Here is a 21231-nt window from a genome sequence, read left to right on the forward strand (position 1 = left end):
GGTCTCCTCTGTCCTATCTTTCACCCATGAGGTGCTTTTAAAAGTGGAGTTGGGCCCACTCACCTGCTAAGTCCCATAGCAGCTGCTATGCCTATACCCCTGGTAATAACGCCACTGTCTCTTTGACATGACCACCCCAAATTGGAGTGAAAAATGGTCCTCTACATGGGTGGTCTTCTCAAGGAGGATACATAGGATATAAGTGAATTCCGAACCCATCATAGAGAAATCTGGTCTAGCGGGAGTGGTCTTCTCAGAGAAGTGGTCTTTTAGGGATATTCACTATATATATTTGGCCCAAAGTGTTCTTTAATATATAAAGCTGCCTGGTATATAGCCGTGATCCCCCTGCAATGAAGGCCTCCCCATGTCTGTAACATGGAGTACAGCTGCCTAAAAATAGAACCATCAATACTACTTCACGACTAATCTCTAGGGCCGCGCTGCCTGGGTTTGCAGATCTGGTCACCTGACAGACTGCAGCAGGCAATTTCCTAGATGGGATCCTGCCATGGTGCGGACATGAAAACATGGCTCAGGATTTTTACCGTTCAGGAAAGTACATCTGTATACCGGGACTCCTATATAATGTTTGGAAGACTCTGACTGGAACATTATCCTCCAATGATGAAAACAAATGTGCATAGTTACCAGCTGTCTATTGAATTAATGCCTGCGGTGACTACACTGTTGACTACACACAGGTGGCGGCAGCCATTTTGTCTGGAAATGGTCTCACAGATTCTGTATGAACGAAGGGCTCATGCACCGTGTTACTGGTCTATACAACCTTCACGTTGTATGAAGTCGTAATCCGACTTTGTATATTGTATTTTGTGTTTACAAAATGCATTTTGTCCTACATAATAAAATAATGAACAACGTAAAAATAATAAAACTCCATGATAAAATTGCCGAAACAGGACAGATTAAAATTTTTCTCTATTATGCCTCAAAATACTTGATTTTCCGCTGAATTTTCAACTTGATCTGAATTGCAAACCCACTGGCACTTGAGGGGTTAATATCCCATCTCACCATTTGGCCACCTATACTCGAACTAATTTTTGTTGTGCACAATAGAAGTCCTAAATATTTCATTTGCTTTTGGCTATTAGCTTTGTGGGTTTGCGTTTCGCACTCAGCTGTCTCTACATATCAGGGACAGAACATCTGCTTCATTCCTCGGAGGTGAGGAGTGAGGGGCAGTCGAGGGGCTGAGGGGGTGAGCGAAACACAGAGAATTAGGTGTTAACGCCTGGGATAGTAATGTGGACGCAAGGACTATAAACAACCTGGACTGTTATCTGCTGTTTCGGCTATGAAATATTTATGAACTGTGTAGTCTGCTTTGTTCTAGTGTTTAGGTGACATGAGTTGGTATATGTGGCACAGAGGTACCAGGGTTGTATTTACAGCTGGCGTTATTCAAGGCACAATGGGTTATTCATAACACTTGTAAAAACAGCTTTGTTGCCCTTAAAAACGAACAAAATTTTTATTTCCTAAACTGTACTAGAAACTGCACAGCTATAATCTGGTTGGAATACTAGCAGCTCATGATAAAATATTAGAGGAGAAACTGTGCCTTAAATAAGTTACTGTATGGAGAAACACCTACCCATAGAGTGAGTGTGTGTGTGTGTGTGTGTGTGTGTGTGTGTGTGTGTGTGTGTGTGTGTGTGTGTGTGTGTGAGCGTGTGTGTTGTGCTGCACACAGCCATAAACACGTCACATAAACTTGTTTCAGCTGCTTAGCAATGTAAACAATGGGGGCAGCATAGCAGTGGATACTACATAAGGCCGGATTCGCATGATCGTGTTTGGTCCATGATATACGGACCGCTCGTGTGAATCCGGCCTAATACAGAGAACACTGCTCTAATTAAAGGTTTTAGCCTAAAGAGGTAGAAAGTAGTGACTATAATGCATTAGGCCTTGTTCACACAGAGTGTTTTTGTGAGGCAGAAAAATATATTTTTCTATTTTGGGAAGATTTTGAAATACCAGCGTTTTTTTAAGTTTTTTGTTTTTTTCTAGGACTTTTTTTAAAATTAAGTAAATACAATAACTGCGCCAAAGAACACTTCAAACGAGCGGCGTGTTTTTTCTGCCTCCCATTTATTTCAATGTAGAGTTCAGAGGCTGAAAACACTCAAAGCTACATAGGGCATGCCGGGTTTTTTTTCCCCCAAGCGGTCAAAAACCACCCAGGAAAAACGCCTCTGCCTCCCTTTGAAATGCTGCTTTATATACCCAAATCTTTTGTGCAAATTAATATAAAATTATAAAAATGTAGATATGAAGAATAAAAAAAAAATACCTATGCCTTTCTGTAGGCTTGCAATGGGTGCTGGAGACTGTACAGGAGGAGAATGAATGGTTGTAGGGGGGGAGTAACACTGAAGTTACAGTTCTTCTCTATGCAGCGTCTAAAATACAGGCTCCGTTCCAAGACACTTGAGTCGTGTATAAACCTCCTGTATGTGATTTGCAGCAGGAAGACGTCTGAGGCTGAGCCAAGATTGCTGCACTGTGAATAATATTCCATAAAAGGGTTCACAGGAGTATCAAAGACCATGGAGAAAAGACAGCGGACCATTATGTATAAACATTATATGGTTTACAAGAGGCACAATGATGCATAAGGCAGACAACGTTACATTTTTTAAAATTTTTTTTTGAAAATTCCTTATTTTTGGTTTGAAAAACATAGAATTAACTTTTTTTTAAAGAAAAAATTTAAGTTTTGTCTGGGATTATAAAAAGGGTGTTTTAAAAACAGCGCTACACCTGTCAATAGGTTGTGTCTGGTACTGCAGCTCATCCCCAATCACTTGAGCTTCAATACCCGACACAACCCATGGACAAGAGTGGGGCTGCTTCTAGAAAAACAGCAGACCTTTTTTTCTGATCTTGTACAACCCCATTAAAGGAAATCAATACTCAGGTCGATCCTATAGTCTCCCTGGCAGGACATTTTTGTCCTGTTGGATCCCATGGTGACTGCAGAAAATCCTGGTGTCTAAATAGATACTGTCCAATTCATCTCGTTTTCCTTGTCCCCAGTTTTAAGGTGAATTTCTTTCCTAAAGAAAAAAAAATCTTTATAGGTCAGTGGGAGAAAGGAGAACAAGGCATAGAACCAGTCCACATGGAGAGGGGGCCCAAAATCAGGTTAGCCCTCTGCCTCCTCCCCAAGGACAATGTGAACCTGCACAGGCCTCCACCTCTCCATAGGAATTGCAAATTTAGTGAATTGGGAGAGATTGACCAGCCAAAGGGTCTTTCTGCCCATCTCTCCTACATTTCGAAGGAGGGGGGGGGACAAGAACTAAGACTTCCAATTCCAGAATGGAGTGCAACAGGCTCCTGCTCATTAAGCTCCTGGACCCTGATGCCAAATCTATACCAGGGCCGCCCAACTATCACGTCGTGTAATAGTATACAGTATATATTGATTGGCACCAGTAACGTTGCTAGCATATGGCACCAGGGTCACATGACCAGGTCTTTTTCCCAAGGTTCCAGACATCTAAGCACCAGTGGCCACATTGGTAGACTCCAAAGACGGATACAGTTAACCAACACCTCTAGTTGTCTTTCCCATCTTTCCCAGTAATCACTAAATATGCTTAAAAATAACAAAAAATTGAAGGAGACAACTAAATGACATGTTTACTGTGCATTTTATTTTAGGGGGGAAATGCTATTTACATTTTCAATGTTCTACTGATCTTGGATTTGGCTCCATTTTACTTTATAGTCGTTTTCATTATTGTTCTGTACTTCTTTGCATTCTTCAATAAATCTCTTGTTTCTTGACAGGTCCTTGTTTTCCTCCAGAGATTTGACCAAAGTCATCATGGCATCAAAGGTAAATGTCTATAAGAGGATCTTGGTGCAGGAAGGGTGTTCACCATATAATGTTTATAGCCGGTTGTGGCTTCTGTTATAAGGATTTGCAGGACCCGGCTTCTTATGCGTTTTTTGTTGTTGCAGGTTTTCCTTGTTATGTAACCCACCATGTAACTTTTCCTTATATGTAGCCGTGATGATAGGGGACACATTTTATTGTCCAATCTATGTCCTTATGGCTGTTTATAATTGGGAAACCCCTTTTACTCTTAATTTTCCCAAGCTTTAGAGGATCGTTCTCATTAAAGCAGTTCTATATTATTAAGGATTAATGACATATTGCTAGGACCCACTTGAGAGAATAGGACTGAGCAGCAATACACGTTGTAGAAGACCTGTCTGGTAAAGGCCAAAGAAGCCCCGTCTTTCCCGTACCTGCACCGATCATATATTAATGGCACGCCATGAAATAGTGGCCATAGCCACTGTTATGGGACCTGCCATCCAAGGGGACCTAGGTTTGAGATCTGCCTTTAAAACCTGTTATAGGCACAGGCTTCCATTATCATCCTAAGTGGGTAGAAGAAAGGGCAACCAGTCAGCGCGTATGCTTTTGGCAGCAGTGTGTGTGTTATAGACAAATGTCAACAGCTTTTGAAGACGCTTCATTGCTTGTGCTTATCTATAAGTGACATATTTGGACCTGTACATATATTGGGCTGAACTGAGCCCAGCAACATCCTGGATTGAAGCATGCTCTTCCTGTAAAGTGTCGGTAGCTGCACATATAGGCACTGGGCATAGGCTTAGGTGGGCATAGGCTAAGTGGAAAAAGATCTCAACCATAGAACATAAACGTCTATACAGTTTTTGGAGTATGGATATGAGGAGAGGGAATGTGGGTGATTTCCCAGCACTCAATATATTTTCGAACACATGCCAAGATATGTAGAGAACGTTACGTCTCCCTAAGATGGGATATTTATAGTGACAGTATGGCTCTTGATGACTCAGATAAGTAGAAGTGAATCTTGGAACATTACTCTTCTAGAAGGATCGATTGCATGGCCTATATCCCACAATTATGTTCTTAAGGGGAGTCTGTCACCAGTTTTTTCCAACCTAAGCTGCTTACACCACTGGTCTGGTATTGTGAAAAGCCGTGTTCACATAACTTTATTACATGTCTTGGCTCTTGCAAAACAACAAAAATCAACTTTAATACCTCTAAAGTGGCGTACGCAAATTCGGCACACAGTCCTCCGTACCAAGAAGTGTCCGGCACTTACATTTTAACGCCTCCCCGGTCCCTCCCTCAACACTTCTCTGACATCTCTGCCAAGCTGCTACGTCATCCGCCATTTCATCCGGGAAGGGATCGGGGAGGTATTCGCACCAGGAAGTGTCCTGCACTTTTCTTTCTAACCCATTCCCGTTCTCTTCCTGGATAACACAGCAGCTTGGCAGAGACGTCAGAGAAGTGTAGAGGGGAGAGAAGAAGGAGGCGTTAGAAAGAAAAGTTCAGTACACTTCCTAGTACGGAGGACTTTTTGTGCCTAATTAGCAGGATAGGACAGGAAAGGCCTTCAATACCTGATCGGTGGGGGTCCAACTCACGCCACCCCTGCCAATCAGCTGTTTTAAAGGGGCTGCAGCGCTCGTACGAGCTCTGATTCCCCTTCACTCCTTACCTGCTCATACTGTGAATCGCTAATATACTTGTATTATTCCATGACTTGCCTAAGTAGAGTCATGTGTTATTGAACATTTTATTTCCCCTTTTCCCCACCCATTCACCCAAAAAAAAAAAGACACGTGACAACCGAGGTTGGAAGTGAAATGGCCACAGCAGCCGTTTATTAATTTACATTGTTTAGAAAATGCAATTTAATCCGAAACATTCGGATAACTACTTAGGAATTCAACCAGAGAATTCCTCCTATAATTCACATGACCCAACATGGGTCAGAATCAGTAATAAAAATCAACATTAACACTAAATCAGAGCAGGGGAAGTCCTTGAAGCCATTTTTCCGATTTTTACCTTGAGTTAGCCATCTACAACCACCACCAACTATTTACCTCCAGCCGTAAACCAGCTCGGAGGCACCGCTCACCTCTGCAGATGGCTCCAGCCACCAGAAGACCACTTCAAAGGCATTACACCCTATGACGTCTTCAAATAATATACCTTTTTGGGGGACGCATACCCCCGATGCGACCCCCCCCCCCACCATTTCGTACTGACCAACCTCAAGGACTCCCCCTGCCACAGCGAAACAGGCCTTGACCACCTTAAGCCTGTGAGTTCCTCCAAACCACCACTGCCCTTTCAATTCCTTCTGCTAGTGCCAGGCTCCACAAATCAATCCCAACCACGGTCAAATGCACTCCATCACTCCTCGAATAATTCTGTAATGGCAGGGGGGTAGGAAAACAGACAGTGAGCCCTAATCTACCCACCACTCAGTCCCTGCCTACTTGCAACGACCCGCCCTAGGCGACGGGGTACAACTGGGCGACGGTCCCTACGCTCGAAGTGCTCCAAAGAACGCTAGGGAAAAAGCTAAACGAAACAGCTCAATTTCAAAAAGCGAATGACAAACAGACACTAGCGATGAGCCCAAAGAACCGAGGAGAGTAAAAGACACGGGTCGCCTCTGAGCTGCTTCAGCCCTGACTCGACGCAAACCCTTCAAAGCTTGCCCTACCAAAAAATCCTTGGACACATCCCGTAAACCCCGCAATTTAAAACCAAAAGCCAAGGCAGAGACAAAATTATTAACCTTGGCCAGGGAAAACCCCGCCTCCCAAGCGTCCCCCAACCAATACAATAGTGCCACCAACCTGTCTTGATCCGTGCTGACGTTACACAAACCACTTACCCACTCTTCCCACTGCCTCCAACAAGCAGAATAAGCGCTCCACGTCGCACTTGCCAACGACCTTTTGATCAACCCTTCTGCAGAACCGAAACCAGATCCCAGAGATGTTCCGGACAAGCCAAACCGAGCAGATCCACTCCCGGTGCCAATTGACGGAATCGATCCCACTGCGAGTGAGAAAAAGCATCAGCGATACAATTGCGAACCCCCGGCACATGCACCGCAACCACCCACGTGTTTAAGGACAAGCACACCAGGACTAAGTGTTGCAACAACTGAACCACAGGAGAAGATGCCGATATGTTATTAATATTCAAATAATATACCTTTTTGGGGGACGCATACCCCCGATGCGACCCCCCCCCCCCCACCATTTCGTACTGACCAACCTCAAGGACTCCCCCTGCCACAGCGAAACAGGCCTTGACCACCTTAAGCCTGTGAGTTCCTCCAAACCACCACTGCCCTTTCAATTCCTTCTGCTAGTGCCAGGCTCCACAAATCAATCCCAACCTCGGTCAAATGCACTCCATCACTCCTCGAATAATTCTGTAATGGCAGGGGGGTAGGAAAACAGACAGTGAGCCCTAATCTACCCACCACTCAGTCCCTGCCTACTTGCAACGACCCGCCCTAGGCGACGGGGTACAACTGGGCGACGGTCCCTACGCTCAGTAGGTGCACGACAGACAAACAGACAAGGGGACACAAGCAAAGGGAAATGGGGCAGTTGCCCACGGCAACACCGTGAGCAACAAGAGAGGTGAACGAGCCGAGTCAAACCAGGAATGTACGAGGTACCAAACGCAGAGCAGGAGAGTAGTCAGTAAGCCGGGGTCAGTATGAAGCAAGGTCAAATAGCTAGGAGCTGCAGCAAGGCCAGGAAACCACACGAGAAGAATCACAAGCAAAGGAGGAACAGGAAAGGCAGGTATAAATAGACAGAGGGCGGGAGCTGGCTCCGTCTGGCCAGGCTGCGATAGGCTCTCCCACTCCTAAGCCTGCCATCCTGAGTGGTGGAAGATGGAGTCAGTCTCAGAGACATAGAACCAGGTGCAGACTGATTGACCATGGGCGTATACACAGAAGTTGTGCCTGGCAGATCCTTTACAAATTCCCTTCTCCTGACTCCAAATCCCTGTGACGCACACAAATGCCCCCGTTCTTGGCCACAAAACGTGACACCGCCCGGTTCACTTTAATGCGGGCTTTGTTAACCCTCTCCACCGACCTTGCCAGCCGCCAATGCTTCCTCGGGACTATGTCAGACCAAACTATGACTAAACATGGATAAGATGCCCATAAACACAACATATCGTGTTTAACATCCCGCACCAACTCCCGAAAAGGCCGCACCCCCAGATCATTCCCCCCTACATGTAATACCAGGACCTCTGGAACTCTATCCAACTGAGAGTATGTCTGAAACTCGGTCAACACCCGGCTCCATAACATACCTCTGAATCCCAGCCAATGCAAAACCGCATCCTGCCGCGGAATGCGTAGCTGACGGCCGTCGGGGCGGACGTCCGCCGGCAGGGCCCCCAAATGCACATAAGAGTGTCCTAACAGCCACACCAAGCAAGGGCGCTGATCTGAGACGAAAAAGGACTAGCACACAAACATGTACCAAACAAGCAAATAACAATACAAACTTATAACAAATGAGGGCGCACGTAAGTCCGAAACCTGTTGGACTCCCAACGGCCAATGCGACGCACACCCTCGTCATCTAACCCCCAACGCCCAGCTTCAGTCGCTGCGCCAATCCGAAACGAATGAGAAAAGTAAGAACCAGAACCGACTCCGACCTCAGCTAAACATTTTTGAAATACTGCACCAAATTGATATCTGGACAAAAACGCTCCATTTTCGTGACGTAGCAACGGCAACTCAGGCACCCCCACCCGTGGCTTGAAAGCAAGCATACAAGCGACCGGACACATTGCCGACCCGGGGAGGGCAAACAAAACTATGCACTTCCCCCGTCCCAATTGATCCGTCTTAGACCGCCGCAAAAACAACTCGAGTCTGTCCCCATAGAGACCCACATCTTCCTGTCTCAATCCCCCTGCACGCTCTGTACTAGGAGAAAGCAACTCACCAATTCGAAGTGCTCCAAAGAACGCTAGGGAAAAAGCTAAACGAAACAGCTCAATTTCAAAAAGCGAATGACAAACAGACACTAGCGATGAGCCCAAAGAAGCGAGGAGAGTAAAAGACACGGGTCGCCTCTGAGCTGCTTCAGCCCTGCCTCGACGCAAACCCTTCAAAGCTTGCCCTACCAAAAAATCCTTGGACACATCCCGTAAACCCCGCAATTTAAAACCAAAAGCCAAGGCAGAGACAAAATTATTAACCTTGGCCAGGGAAAACCCCGCCTCCCAAGCGTCCCCCAACCAATACAATAGTGCCACCAACCTGTCTTGATCCGTGCTGACGTTACACAAACCACTTACCCACTCTTCCCACTGCCTCCAACAAGCAGAATAAGCGCTCCACGTCGCACTTGCCAACAACCTTTTGATCAACCCTTCTGCAGAACCGAAACCAGATCCCAGAGATGTTCCGGACAAGCCAAACCGAGCAGATCCACTCCCGGTGCCAATTGACGGAATCGATCCCACTGCGAGTGAGAAAAAGCATCAGCGATACAATTGCGAACCACCGGCACATGCACCGCAACCACCCACGTGTTTAAGGACAAGCACACCAGGACTAAGTGTTGCAACAACTGAACCACAGGAGAAGATGCCGATATGTTATTAATTGCTAACACTACCCCCATGTTATCGCAGTGGAAACAAACCTTTTTATCCCTGAGCCTATCCCCCCAAATGGTCACCGCAACCACGATAGGGAACAGCTCGAGCAGGGCCAGATTACGGGTAAGTCCACTGACCACCCAGCTATCCGGCCAGTTCCCCGCACACCATTGACCTCCCCCATATGCGCCAAAACTGCCTGACCTAGCCGCGTCAGTAAAAAGGTCCAACTCGCTCGTATCCTGTACTGGAGACATCCATAAAGATCTACCATTATATTGACCGAGAAAATCGTCCCATACCTGAAGATCAGCCCTATGCTCCTCCCCGATCCTCACAAAATGATGTGGTGCACGAACCCCCGCTGTTGCTGCCACCAAACGCCTACTAAAAACTCTACCCATTGGCATAATTCGACAGGCAAAGTTCAACTTCCCCAGCAGAGACTGAAGATCGAGCAAAGGGATTTTCTTTAAACGACAGGCCCGCCGCACCTCCTTACGCAATTACATTAATTTATCCTCGGGAAGCCTACACTCCATTGCAACCGAATCCATCTCAATCCCTGAAAAACAGATGGTGGAGACAGGGCCCTCAGTCTTTCCAGGCGCTAGTGGAATCCCGAATTTCTTCGCAACTTTTTGTAAGGAATACAATAAATTCCCACAAATAGGCGAACCGCTAGGGCCAACACAAAAAATCGTCAAGGTAATGTATCAATGAATCCACCCCGGCTGCGCCCTTCATCACCCATTCCACGAAGCTACTAAACGCCTCGAAATATGCGCAAGAAAGGGAGCACCCCATAGGAAGACACCGAGCCACATAAAACCCACCATTCCAGAAACAACCCAACAGCCGTTGACTTTCTGGATGAACTGGCAGCAAGCGAAAAGCCGCCTCAATGTCCGTTTTCGCTAACAACGCGCCAGGCCCCGCCTCAAAAACTAACCCCACTGCCTTGTCAAAGGACGTGTAAACTACCGAGCATAAATCATGACTGATCCCATCATTCACCGACGACCCCCTGGGAAAAGACAAATGTTGAATCAAACAAAATTTGTGGGGCTCGCGCTTTGGCACAATTCCCAAGGGGGATACAACTAAATTCTCTATCGGCGGATCAACAAAAGGGGCCCGCCATGCGACCTAACGAAACTTCCTTCAAAAGTTTTTCCGAAACGACCTCAGAGTGCAGATAAGCCGACTTAAGATTGCGCCGAGTAACCGGAACCTTATGAGGAGGAGAAGGGGGAATAACAAAACCAAAACAAAACCCCTTATAAATTAACTTGGCCGCAGACCTATCTGGGTATTCATTTAGATACGGGGCCATCTTTTCCACCTTCACCGGCGACAACCCCTTGACCAGTTGAGGAGAACTGATTACCTGACCGCTTCCCCTTCCGCATGCATCTGGCAGCCCCGTGCGAGGATCCATTGCATTCCGAACACACATGCTTAAATTTACATGTAGCCCCAAACTTACACTGGCCATCATTAAATTGCCAGCAAAACCCAAGTTTTGACCCAGAGCCCTGCCCGGCCTGGCTAGACTGACCTCCTTGGCCAACGCTCCCGGGAAAGGACTGCTTAACCGGAGCCGTCACCCTCAACCAAAGCGCAATATCTTTCTGATCCCACCGAATCGCCGGCCGAACCGCTTTCCGCTGGCGAAATTGCTCGTCGTACCGCAACCACGTCTGACCACCATACGCCCTATGGGCCTCACCGATAGCATCGAAATAAAATAACGCCAAGCAATTCTCAGGCGCCTTTTCCCCGATCACACCAGCCAAAATTGTAAAAGCTTGCGACCAATTGACGAACGTCTGTGGGATAAACCTATACCGCCGACGTTCCTCTTCCTCCTTCTTACTCTCGTCCCGCTTGCCCTTATCCAAATTAAACTTTGCAAGCGGCAAAAGAGAAAAAAATTTCACATACTCGTCCTTCCAAATTCGCTCGCGTACCTCCTGTTTAAGGTGGGCCCCTAAAGGACCCTCGAAACACACATAAACTTCGCCACGAGCACGATCATCAAGCCGAATTCTATCCCCGTCCTTCTGCGCCTCGGTTTGAACAGACACCGCAACCGCTTCCCTGGACACCCCCAAAACTGCCCCTACCATGGGACTCGACTGTATCATCCCCCCAACATCACGAGGACCTTCTCAAACTACAACCGGGGACCCCGCCGAAACTACTGGCGCCGCAGCCCTATCTAAGCGCCCGACTAACTCCCGCAAACAACCCACTAAATCCGTTAAGCTGTCGCACCCAGCAACGCCACTACCGCCGGCCGATACCTCCGCGCTCGCTGCCCCACCCCCGTCATAAAAATCGCTGGATACGGCAAAGAAGGAGTTACGCACTCACCAGTCTGCCCAGGCGCTGTGTTCCCGCCAGCCGGAAAGTCCTGACCACGCTGAGACACGACCAACTCGCCATCTTCCAAGTCTTCTCTCGCTGATGACTGGCAATCGCACCGACATCTCCGACACGGGGACCCCGGCATGCTGACAGATGGGCCGGCGACCTGCCGCCCGACCAAAGGGACCCAGACTTCCGACCGGACCTGTTGCCTAGGCGTCCTCCCTGAAGACCTCGAGGAAGCCAGCCCCCTTGCCGGAATATCACCATGCGGGGCGGCCCTGGACAGCTCCCTGGAAACAGCATCTGAAGGAGGAGGCGTGACTGGGAGCCCGGCCTGCGACTCCCTGTGGACTGCCGAGCCCCGTCGCGGTTGAGGATTCCTGCCAGGACGCAGGACCTGGGAGGAGACAGCTATCCCAGCTACCTGGCCTGCAGTGTCCTTATAAGGGCTCCCCCTGCGACGCCGGGCCCGCGGGACCACCCCCGGACTGAGCCTCTCTGGTGGGCGAGAACGATGGGAGCGGTGGGGTGACCGTGCCTGAGCAACCGCCGCTCCCGACTACGCCCTCTGCTTTATCTCAGCAGGAGCAACATTTACAGACTCTCCCCCCCCCCCCGCCGCCATGTCACCGGTAATAGAGAGGGGGCCGGGGGAGGAGAGCACATCCGGCCCGGCAGCAGACACAGAGCGCCAGGCTCGGCGCGGAGAGGGGCCAGCCTGCGGCATCCCGGCCAGCGCCACAATGGTCTCCTTAAGACTCACGCAGCTGTTCCAGCATCCTGTCAGCGGTCGCCATGACAGGTAAGAGCAGGAGCAGTGAGAGCTTGTATTTTTTGCTTGTTCTTCCTCCTGCTGTTTCCGGCTCACTGCCGAAAACAGCGGGAAGAACAGATACCCGTCCCCTAACTCCTCCCTTCCCCAACTCCTCCTTGTCCTCCCTCGCTTGCCTAACTAATTAACCCATTCCCTCCTGTGCAGTCATGGATGCTGCTTCCCCTTAAGCCCTCCGTGCTGCCGTCCAGCCTCTTCTTTATCTTCAATGGGAGAAGGCTGTAATACTAAGAACTGCCGCTACAAGAGTGTTGGTGTTTCAAAGCATGAGCAGTTTGATACGAAGTGGAAGCAGCACTCGTACGAGCGCCAGAGCCCCTTCAAAACAGCTGATCGACGAGGGTGCGAAAATTTGATTTTTGCAAGAACCAAGACATGTAATAAAAGTATGTGGGCAATGCTTTTCACAATACCAGACCAGCAGTGAAAGCTACTTAAAGAGGCTCTGTCACCACATTATAAGTGCCCTATCTCCTACATGACGTGATCGGCGCTGTAATGTAGGTGACAGTAATGCTTTTTATTTTAAAAACGATCTATTTTTACCACTTTATTAGCGATTTTGGTTTATGCTAATGAGTTTCTTAATGCCCAAGTGGGCGTATTTTTACTTTCGACCAAGTGGGCGTTGTACAGAGGAGTGTATGACGCTGACCAATCGGCATCATGCACTCCTCTCCATTCATTTACACAGCAGCATTGCGTTCTTACTAGAACACAATGTGCAGCCACATACACAGACATTAACGTTAATCAAGTGTCCTGATAATGAATACACATGACCTCCAGCCTGGATGTCATGTGTATTCAGAATCCTGACACTTCTAAATCTTTTCTGTGAGATTTCCAGCAAGGGAAACGAAATCTCGTTTACCTCGTAATCTCGCGAGAATATGCGTGGCTTGCTGGAATCTCACAGAAAAGATTCAGAAGTGTCAGGATTCTGAATACACATGACGTCCAGGCTGGAAGTCATGTATATTCATTATCAGGACACTTGATTAACGTTAATGTCTGTGTATGTGGCTGCACATTGTGTTCTAGTAAGAACGCAATGCTGCTGTGTAAATGAATGGAGAGGAGTGCATGATGCTGATTGGTCAGCGTCATACACTCCTCTGTACAACGCCCACTTGGTCGATACTAAAAATACGCCCACTTGGGCATTAAGCAACTCATTAGCATAAACCAAAATCGCTAATAAAATGGTAAAAATAGATCGTTTTTTTAAATAAAAAGCACTACTGTCACCTACATTACAGCGCGGATCTCCTTATGTAGGAGACAGGGCACTTATAATGTGGTGATAGAGTCTCTTTAAGGGCTAGTTCACACAGAGTATTTTGGCGCTGTTTTTGAAGTGGAAACCGTGTTGGAAACAGCACCAAAAAATGCCCAATAATGCCTCCCATTGATTTAAATGGGAGGCGGAGGCGTGTTTTCCCGCAAGCAGTAAAAAAACGCTTGTGAGAAAAAAAAAAGCAAAATGCCCTTCCTTCAGGCATATCCGTCCCTGACCTCCCATTTACATCAATGGGAGGCAGAGATCGCGTTTTTCGCTGCATTTTTTCCCCGTGGCGCTCAATGGCCGTGGACGAAAAACGCCCTGAAAAACACGGCACATTTTCTGCTGGCAGTTCAAAATCTGCCTCAAAAGTCCTGAAGGAACTTTGAGGCAGATTTTTCTGCCTGCAAAAAACTCAGCGAGAACATGGCTTAACGGGGAAGAAATTGGTGACAAACTCCCTTTTAATGGTATTTCGTAATAGTAAATGCATCTTAATTTTCTTACTGGTTTATACCAGTTGTCACTGTTACTTAAAGGGGTTATAGATTAGGAAACAAGGTCTGTTTTTTTTTTGTTTCTTTTTTTTCAGAATTAGCGCCAGTCTTACCAAGTGGTTGTCTCTGATATTGCAGCTTGGAACCCATTCAAGTGGATTTGGCTCAGCTGCAATACCAGGCACCACCCAGTGTACACAAGTGGCACTGTTTCTTTAAAAGAGAACAGACCCTTTTTCCTAAGCTCATACAACCCCTTCAACAGACACTGCTAAGAACACTATTCGGAATTAGAAAAAACACATTTGCGAGGCACAATTTTTTTGGGCTGCGCAGTAGGCCAACAGAGATTAAGGCCGGATTTACACGAGCGTGTGCGTTTTGCGCGCGCAAAAAACGCTGCGTTTTGCGCGCGCAAAAGGCATTTGACAGCTCCGTGTGTCATCCGTGTATGATGCGCGGCTGCGTGATTTTCACGCAGCCGCCATCATAGAGATGAGGTAGTCGACGCCCGTCACTGTCCAAGGTGCTGAAAGAGCTAACTGATCGGCAGTAACTCTTTCAGCACCCTCATCAGTGAATGCCGATCACAATATACACCAACCTGTGAATAAAAAAAGACGTTCAAACTTACCATGAACTGCCTGCTTCCTCCAGTCCGGTCTCCCGGCCGTTGCCTTGGTGACGCGTCCCTCTCTTGTCATCCGGCCCCACCTCCCAGGATGACGCGGCAGGCCATGAGACCGCTGCAGCCTGTGATTGGCTGCAGCCTGTGCTTGGCCTGTGATTGGCTGCAGCTGTCACTTGGCCTGAATTGTCATCCCGGGAGGTCGGACTGGAGGAAGGAGCCGGGACTTATCGGTAAGTCCGAACTTCTGTTTTTTTTTACACGTATATGTATATTGTGATCGAAAGTCACTGTCCATGGTGCTGAAACAGTTTAAGTCTTTGAGCACCGTGGGCAGTGACTGTCTCCTGACGTCGCGTACCCGAACATTTTTTGCCGGGTTCGGTCAAAACGAGTTCGGCCGAACCCGGTGAAGTTCGGTGCGCTCATCTCTAATTTGACACTCCGTTTGGATGTTTGTAACCAGAAAAGCACGTGGTGCTTTTCTGTTTACATTCATCCTTTTGACAGCTCTTGCGTGATTTTCGCGCATGCAACGCAGGACCGTCCGTGTGGCATGCGTTGTTTTCACGCACCCATTGAAGTCAATGGGTGCGTGTTGCGTGAAAAACGCAAGAATATAGAACATGTCGTGAGTTTTACGCAACGCACTCACGCAGCGCAAAATTCACGCATCGTCTAAACAGCCCCATAGACTATTATAGGTGCGTACGACACGCGTGAAAAGCACGCGCGTCGCACGCGCGTATAATACGCTCGTGTAAATGAGGCCTAAAAGTGGTGCAAATAAGGTCCAATAGACACCTCTGTTAAAAATATTTGCTTGTTTGTAGTTACGTATGCAGGTTTTCAAGTGTTTCTCCTGGAAATAAACATTGATGGCCTATCCTCAGAGTAGGCCTTCAATGTTTCGTTGGTGAAGGGTCTGATCCCTGGGACGCCCGCTAATCAGTTCAATGAAGCAGCATCAGTGCTCGTAGGTTAGGCTTCATTCACATCTGCGTTGGGGTTCCTTTCTGGCAAAACTACAGGTCCGGTGCACAACAGACACAAACGGAAACCATGGGCACCGGATCCGTCACCATTGAAATCAATGGTGATGGAAATGGAAACCTGTGGTTTCCGTTCGTGTCAGTATGTTTCTGTTCAGGGTCCCGTTCTGACGGAAACCTCAGACGGAACGTCAAAACGGGACCCCAACGCAGATGTGAACGAAGCCTTATCCGTACAATTGACATCTGAGTGTTATCATTCTCCAAGTTAATGGGACGTCTCCGTACACACCCTGACACTGTCCATTCAGTGTAGGGACATACCCTATTGACAAGGGGAATGGTTGTAAGTTTATCTATACATTTCCAGGAGGAATAACAGAGGAACAGCATGCAGAGTTCTAAGAGGAGCTGTTCTAGAATTGTTATTTCATGGGGAATGCAAGCATTTACTAAAACAGATAGGAAAGCTGACCAATCCTCTTAAAGACTCAGTTACGACATTTCCCACCACTAAAACTTTTTATACTCAAGTCCCATTGTCTTTTGTGTGAAAGGTAACAGGTGTAACCTAATGGGAACGTTCTTAACATGTGAAAGTTCTCAAATTAGAAAGAGAAAACATAAAAATACAAGCAAAATCTTGTCATAGGATTTATATTGAGTATTTGCATATCCAGGATAGTCCGACTATGCTCGTGTCTCTTAAAGGGGTTTTTCCACATTGGATATTTATCACCTATCCACAGTAAGGGCAGATTCAGACGAACGTTGCGTTTTTGCGCGCGCAAAAAACGCAGCGTTTTGCGCGCGCAAAAACCATTTGACAGCTGCGTGTGTCATCCGTGTATGATGCGCGGCTGCGTGATTTTCGCGCAGCCGCCATCATAGAGATGAGGCTAGTCGACGCCCGTCACTGTCCAAGGTGCTGAAAGAGCTAACTGATCAGCAGTAACTCTTTCAGCACCCTCGACAGTGAATGCCGAACACAATATCGAGAAACCTGTTAAAAAAAAAGAAAAAGTTCGTACTTACCGAGAACTTCCCTCCCGGCCGTTGCCTTGGTGACGCGTCCTTGGTGACGCGCCTCTCTTGACATCGGGCCCCACCTCCCTGGATGACGCGGCAGTCCATGTGACCGCTGCAGCCTGTGCTTGGCCTGTGATTGGCTGGAGCTGTCACTTGGACTGAATTGTCATCCCGGGAGGTCAGACTCGAGGAAGAAGCCGGGAGTTATCGGTAAGTCAGAACTTCGTTTTTTTTTTACAGGTTCATGTATATTGGGATCGGAAGTCACTGTCCATGGTGCTGAAACAGTTTAACTCTTTCAGCACCCTGGACAGTGACTATCTCCTGACGTCGCGTACCGGAAATTTTTTTTGCCGGGTTCGGCCAAAACGAGTTCGGCCGAACCCGGTGAAGTTCGGTTCGGTTGTCCGGGTTCGCTCATCTCAAAGACACTCCGTTTGGATGTTTGGAAACAGAAAAGCACGTGGTGCTTTTCTGTTTACATTCATCCTTTTGACAGCTGGTGCGCTGTTTCAGTCGGTTCGCACGGAAGTGCTTCCGTGCGACCTGCGTGGTTTTCACGCACCCATTGACTTCAATGGGTGCATGATGCGCGAAATACGCGGAGATATTGAGCATGTCGCGCTTTTTGCGCAGCTGACAAACGCTGCGCAAAAAGCACGAACTGTCTGTACTGCCCCATAGACTTGTATTGGTCTGTGCGTGGCGCGTGAAAACCACGCGGCCCGCACGGACCCAATACACGCTCGTGTGAATCCCCACTAAAGGTGATAAATATGTGATCGCTGGGACCCCACCAATCACTAGAACAGGAGTCCGGAGCCCCCTTATTTCTTCTCACTGAACAACCGCAGTGAGGAGGACATTGAAATGAGCGGTGGTCGAGCATGGGCGGTGCCGCTAAATTCAAAGTCGATGGGACCAACGAGGGGCATGTATTGTAGCTGCTCTCGGTTCCGGCAGATAGATGAGAGTCCTGACTGAGGTACTCCCCTTCATCTCTGACATGCACTTATATCTATGAGGGTTTAAAGGGAATGTGTTGCCAGAAAAACATGTTTTTTTTTTAAAAATTAAACATTTAGTGTGTGGGTGATTAAACATTGTTCAAATTTTTTTTATTTTTTTGCACGAGTCCATGTAATATTATAAATTATTTCTAATTTATAATACTACCCATTTTTGGTCACTAGATGGAGCTGTTCCCAAAATTGCAGCATTGCAACATTGGGTTAAAAGCCCTCGCTCTAGTGAGCTCTCAGCATCCCCCCCTCCTTTATCCTGGCTAGTGCCGGGATAAACGAGGGGTTTGAAAGGTTTAACCTCCTACACTGTGTGTCGCCATTTTTTGAGGTAACCCACAGTGTAGTAGGTTTACATACAGTAGTAAACACACACAAACACTAACATACATTGAAATCTCTTACCTGCTCCTGCCGCCGCGGCTCCCTCCGGCCCGTCCGCTCCCTTTGCTGCCGCTGTTCCATGTGCACAAGTCCGGAAGCCGCGACCGGAAATAGTAATATTACTGTCCGGCCGCGACTTCCGGTCCACAGGAAAATGGCGCCGGACGGCGCCAATTTCGAATAGGACTGTGTGGGAGCGGCGCATGCGCAGTTCCCACACAGACGCCGTACACAGCAGTCAATGGGACGGGAGCCGTTCACAGTCCCTATGGGACTGTGGCTGCCGTATTCCATGTCTGTGTGTGTCGTTAATCGACACACACAGAAATGGAACAAAAAATGGCAGCCCCCATAGGGAAGAAAAAGTGTAAAAATAAGAAACAGTAAAACACAAACACACAAATGAAAATAAACGTTTTTATTAAAGCACTAACATCTTTAACATATAAAAAAATTATTTGTGATGACACTGTTCCTTTAAGAATCCTGAATTGTTTAAATCTGATATCGCTTATGGTTCTACAATCTCAGATGCAGAATATTGAGGCAGATTTTTTTCTGTCTGCAAATTCCTCAGTGTGAACAGGGCCTCAAACTTCTGGTGGATACGGCTTGTCAAAGTGTCCGAGAACCACAAAGAGTGGTCCCTCAAATAACCAGTGCAGCAAGAATATCATCAGATTGAAGCAGAGGCGTAACTTTAGGCTCCTGGGCCCCTATGCAAAATCTGTAACTGGGCCCCGCACATACCTTGTGCCATTTATAATACTGGTGTCTCTTTATGGGACAGAGGGGACTTCGGGCTCCCTGAAGCACCAGGTCCGAGTGTGACTGCTACCTCTGCATTACTTGTAGATATGCCCCTATAGTAAAGTTTGTAGATTAGGGACAATTAATAGAATAGGAACAGAGACTGTTTAGTGCTGAGAATATAGGATGTATGTACCGAGTACAGCGCAGGCGACAACAGTATTCAGCCACATGTTTCTAGATTCTTAAAGGGGTTGTCTAGTTTAAAAAACCCTATTTCAACAAATACCATGTGATGCTTAGCTGCACGGTTCCTTCCCACAGATTTTAGCTGAGCATTGAGAACCCTCCTAACAAAAAAGATATGTACAAAATGAGCAACCCATTTTAGGTGGGATTGTCTAGCGATTGGGTTGCAAAATGGGTGTGCTTATGCAAATTTGAAAAAAAAGTGGGCCTTCCCAGGATGTTTTGTGAGCATTCCTAGAATGATCGGGGCAGGGCTTAAAAGGGTCCTGCCAATAGGAGGAATAGGAGGTATGCCTTTAAGTGTTAAGTGCCCACGATTCTCCTCTGGTGGAATAGAATCTCTGCCTACCCGCCTGTTCACAGCAGAAGAGGTGAGAGTGCATTGTTATAAGTGTGATAACAGCAAGGAGATAGACATGGATGCCCTCACAATGAACCGTCCATCTGATATATTCAGTGAGCAGGAGAAAGCATTGTGCAGCCCTTTGATTCATAGGTCGGGGAAGCACCCAATGGTTTAATGCCTCGCTTACTTTTTCGGACACCTTTCTAAGGCTTCGTTCACATCTGCGTCAGGGTCCTGTTCTGACGTTACGTCTGAGCTTCCCGTCAGAACGGGACCCTGACTGAAACAATTTGCATCACCATTGATTTCAATAGTGACGGATCCGGTGCAAATGGTTTCCGTTTGTCTCCGTTGTGCAAGGGTTCCGTCGTTTTGACGGAATCAATACCGTAGTTGACTGCAATATTAATTCCGTCAAAACGGCAGAACCCTTGCACAAACGGAAACCATTGGCACCAGATCCGTTACCATTGAAATCAATGGTAATGCAAACGGAAATCTATGGTTTCAGTCAGGGTCCCGTTCTGACGGAAAGCTCCGACTGAACATCAAAACGGGATCCTGACGCAGATGTGAACGAAGCCTTATTTGCACAATTGTCAGTCCCAAAAACAATTACAAATCTCCGCCAGCCTAACATCTTATACCATTTTCAGTAAGTGAAAAATTGCTGCGGTCTTCCAGAAAGAGTGCAACTCTTGCCCATAAGCTGTATGTGGTATTGTAGCTCAGTTATATTCATGCTGCAATACCCAACACAGACCATGGACAAGAGTGGCGCTGTTTCTAAGAAATAAAAGCATTCAAGTTCTTCTCCTACATGTCCTTTAATTTCTCTCTAGTACCATTCCTCTGTCCTAACCTGGTCCCTGTACACTGGATAGTGATGTGATCTCACTCACCTCCTGAATCTATGGTGTAACCAGACCCCTATTGTTACCTGTGTGGAATGATGAAACCTAAAAAACCATAAATTATTAACAATTCTACAGCTAAATACAAAATGTAACGAACCAACCATGAAAAGTATAATTGTTTGTCATGCAGTGACGCAGGGCAGTTCTACATAGTATAACATGTAACTACAAATTCACCTAAAAAGATATTAAATATGGTTTATATCTAGATATCATGACTGGCCTAAGTAGAGTCATGTATTATTTAAACCACTTAACTTTTATTCCCCCTTTCTTGCCCACCACCAAATAACGACAACCGAGGTTGGATATGAAATGGCCACAGCAGCCGTTTATTTATTTACATTATTTTAAATGCAATTTAATCCGAAACATTCGGATAACTCCATTAGGAATTCGACCAGAGAATTCCTCCC

At 47.1% G+C, this 21231-nt stretch overlaps 1 protein-coding gene and 1 long non-coding RNA gene across 3 annotated transcripts in view; one reads left to right on the forward strand and one right to left on the reverse strand.

Moving 5' to 3' along the window:
* ANXA6 (annexin A6) overlaps nt 1-21231 on the forward strand; it is a 91953-nt gene that overhangs the window by 8994 nt on the left and 61728 nt on the right. For both annotated transcript variants that reach the window (XM_075856146.1, XM_075856147.1), the window contains exon 2: nt 3829-3877. In XM_075856146.1, the coding sequence (XP_075712261.1) occupies nt 3866-3877 (12 nt within the window). In that variant the 5' untranslated portion in view covers nt 3829-3865. The remainder of the gene's footprint in view (nt 1-3828; nt 3878-21231) is intronic.
* On the reverse strand, nt 3671-15218 carry LOC142748844 (uncharacterized). Its single transcript, XR_012882318.1, has 2 exons — nt 15133-15218; nt 3671-4428 (listed from the first exon to the last, which is right to left on the reverse strand). It is a non-coding gene; the product is annotated as an uncharacterized LOC142748844 (long non-coding RNA).

The sequence above is a fragment of the Rhinoderma darwinii genome, chromosome 3 (genome assembly GCF_050947455.1).
Source record: "Rhinoderma darwinii isolate aRhiDar2 chromosome 3, aRhiDar2.hap1, whole genome shotgun sequence".
Lineage (NCBI taxonomy): Eukaryota > Metazoa > Chordata > Amphibia > Anura > Rhinodermatidae > Rhinoderma > Rhinoderma darwinii.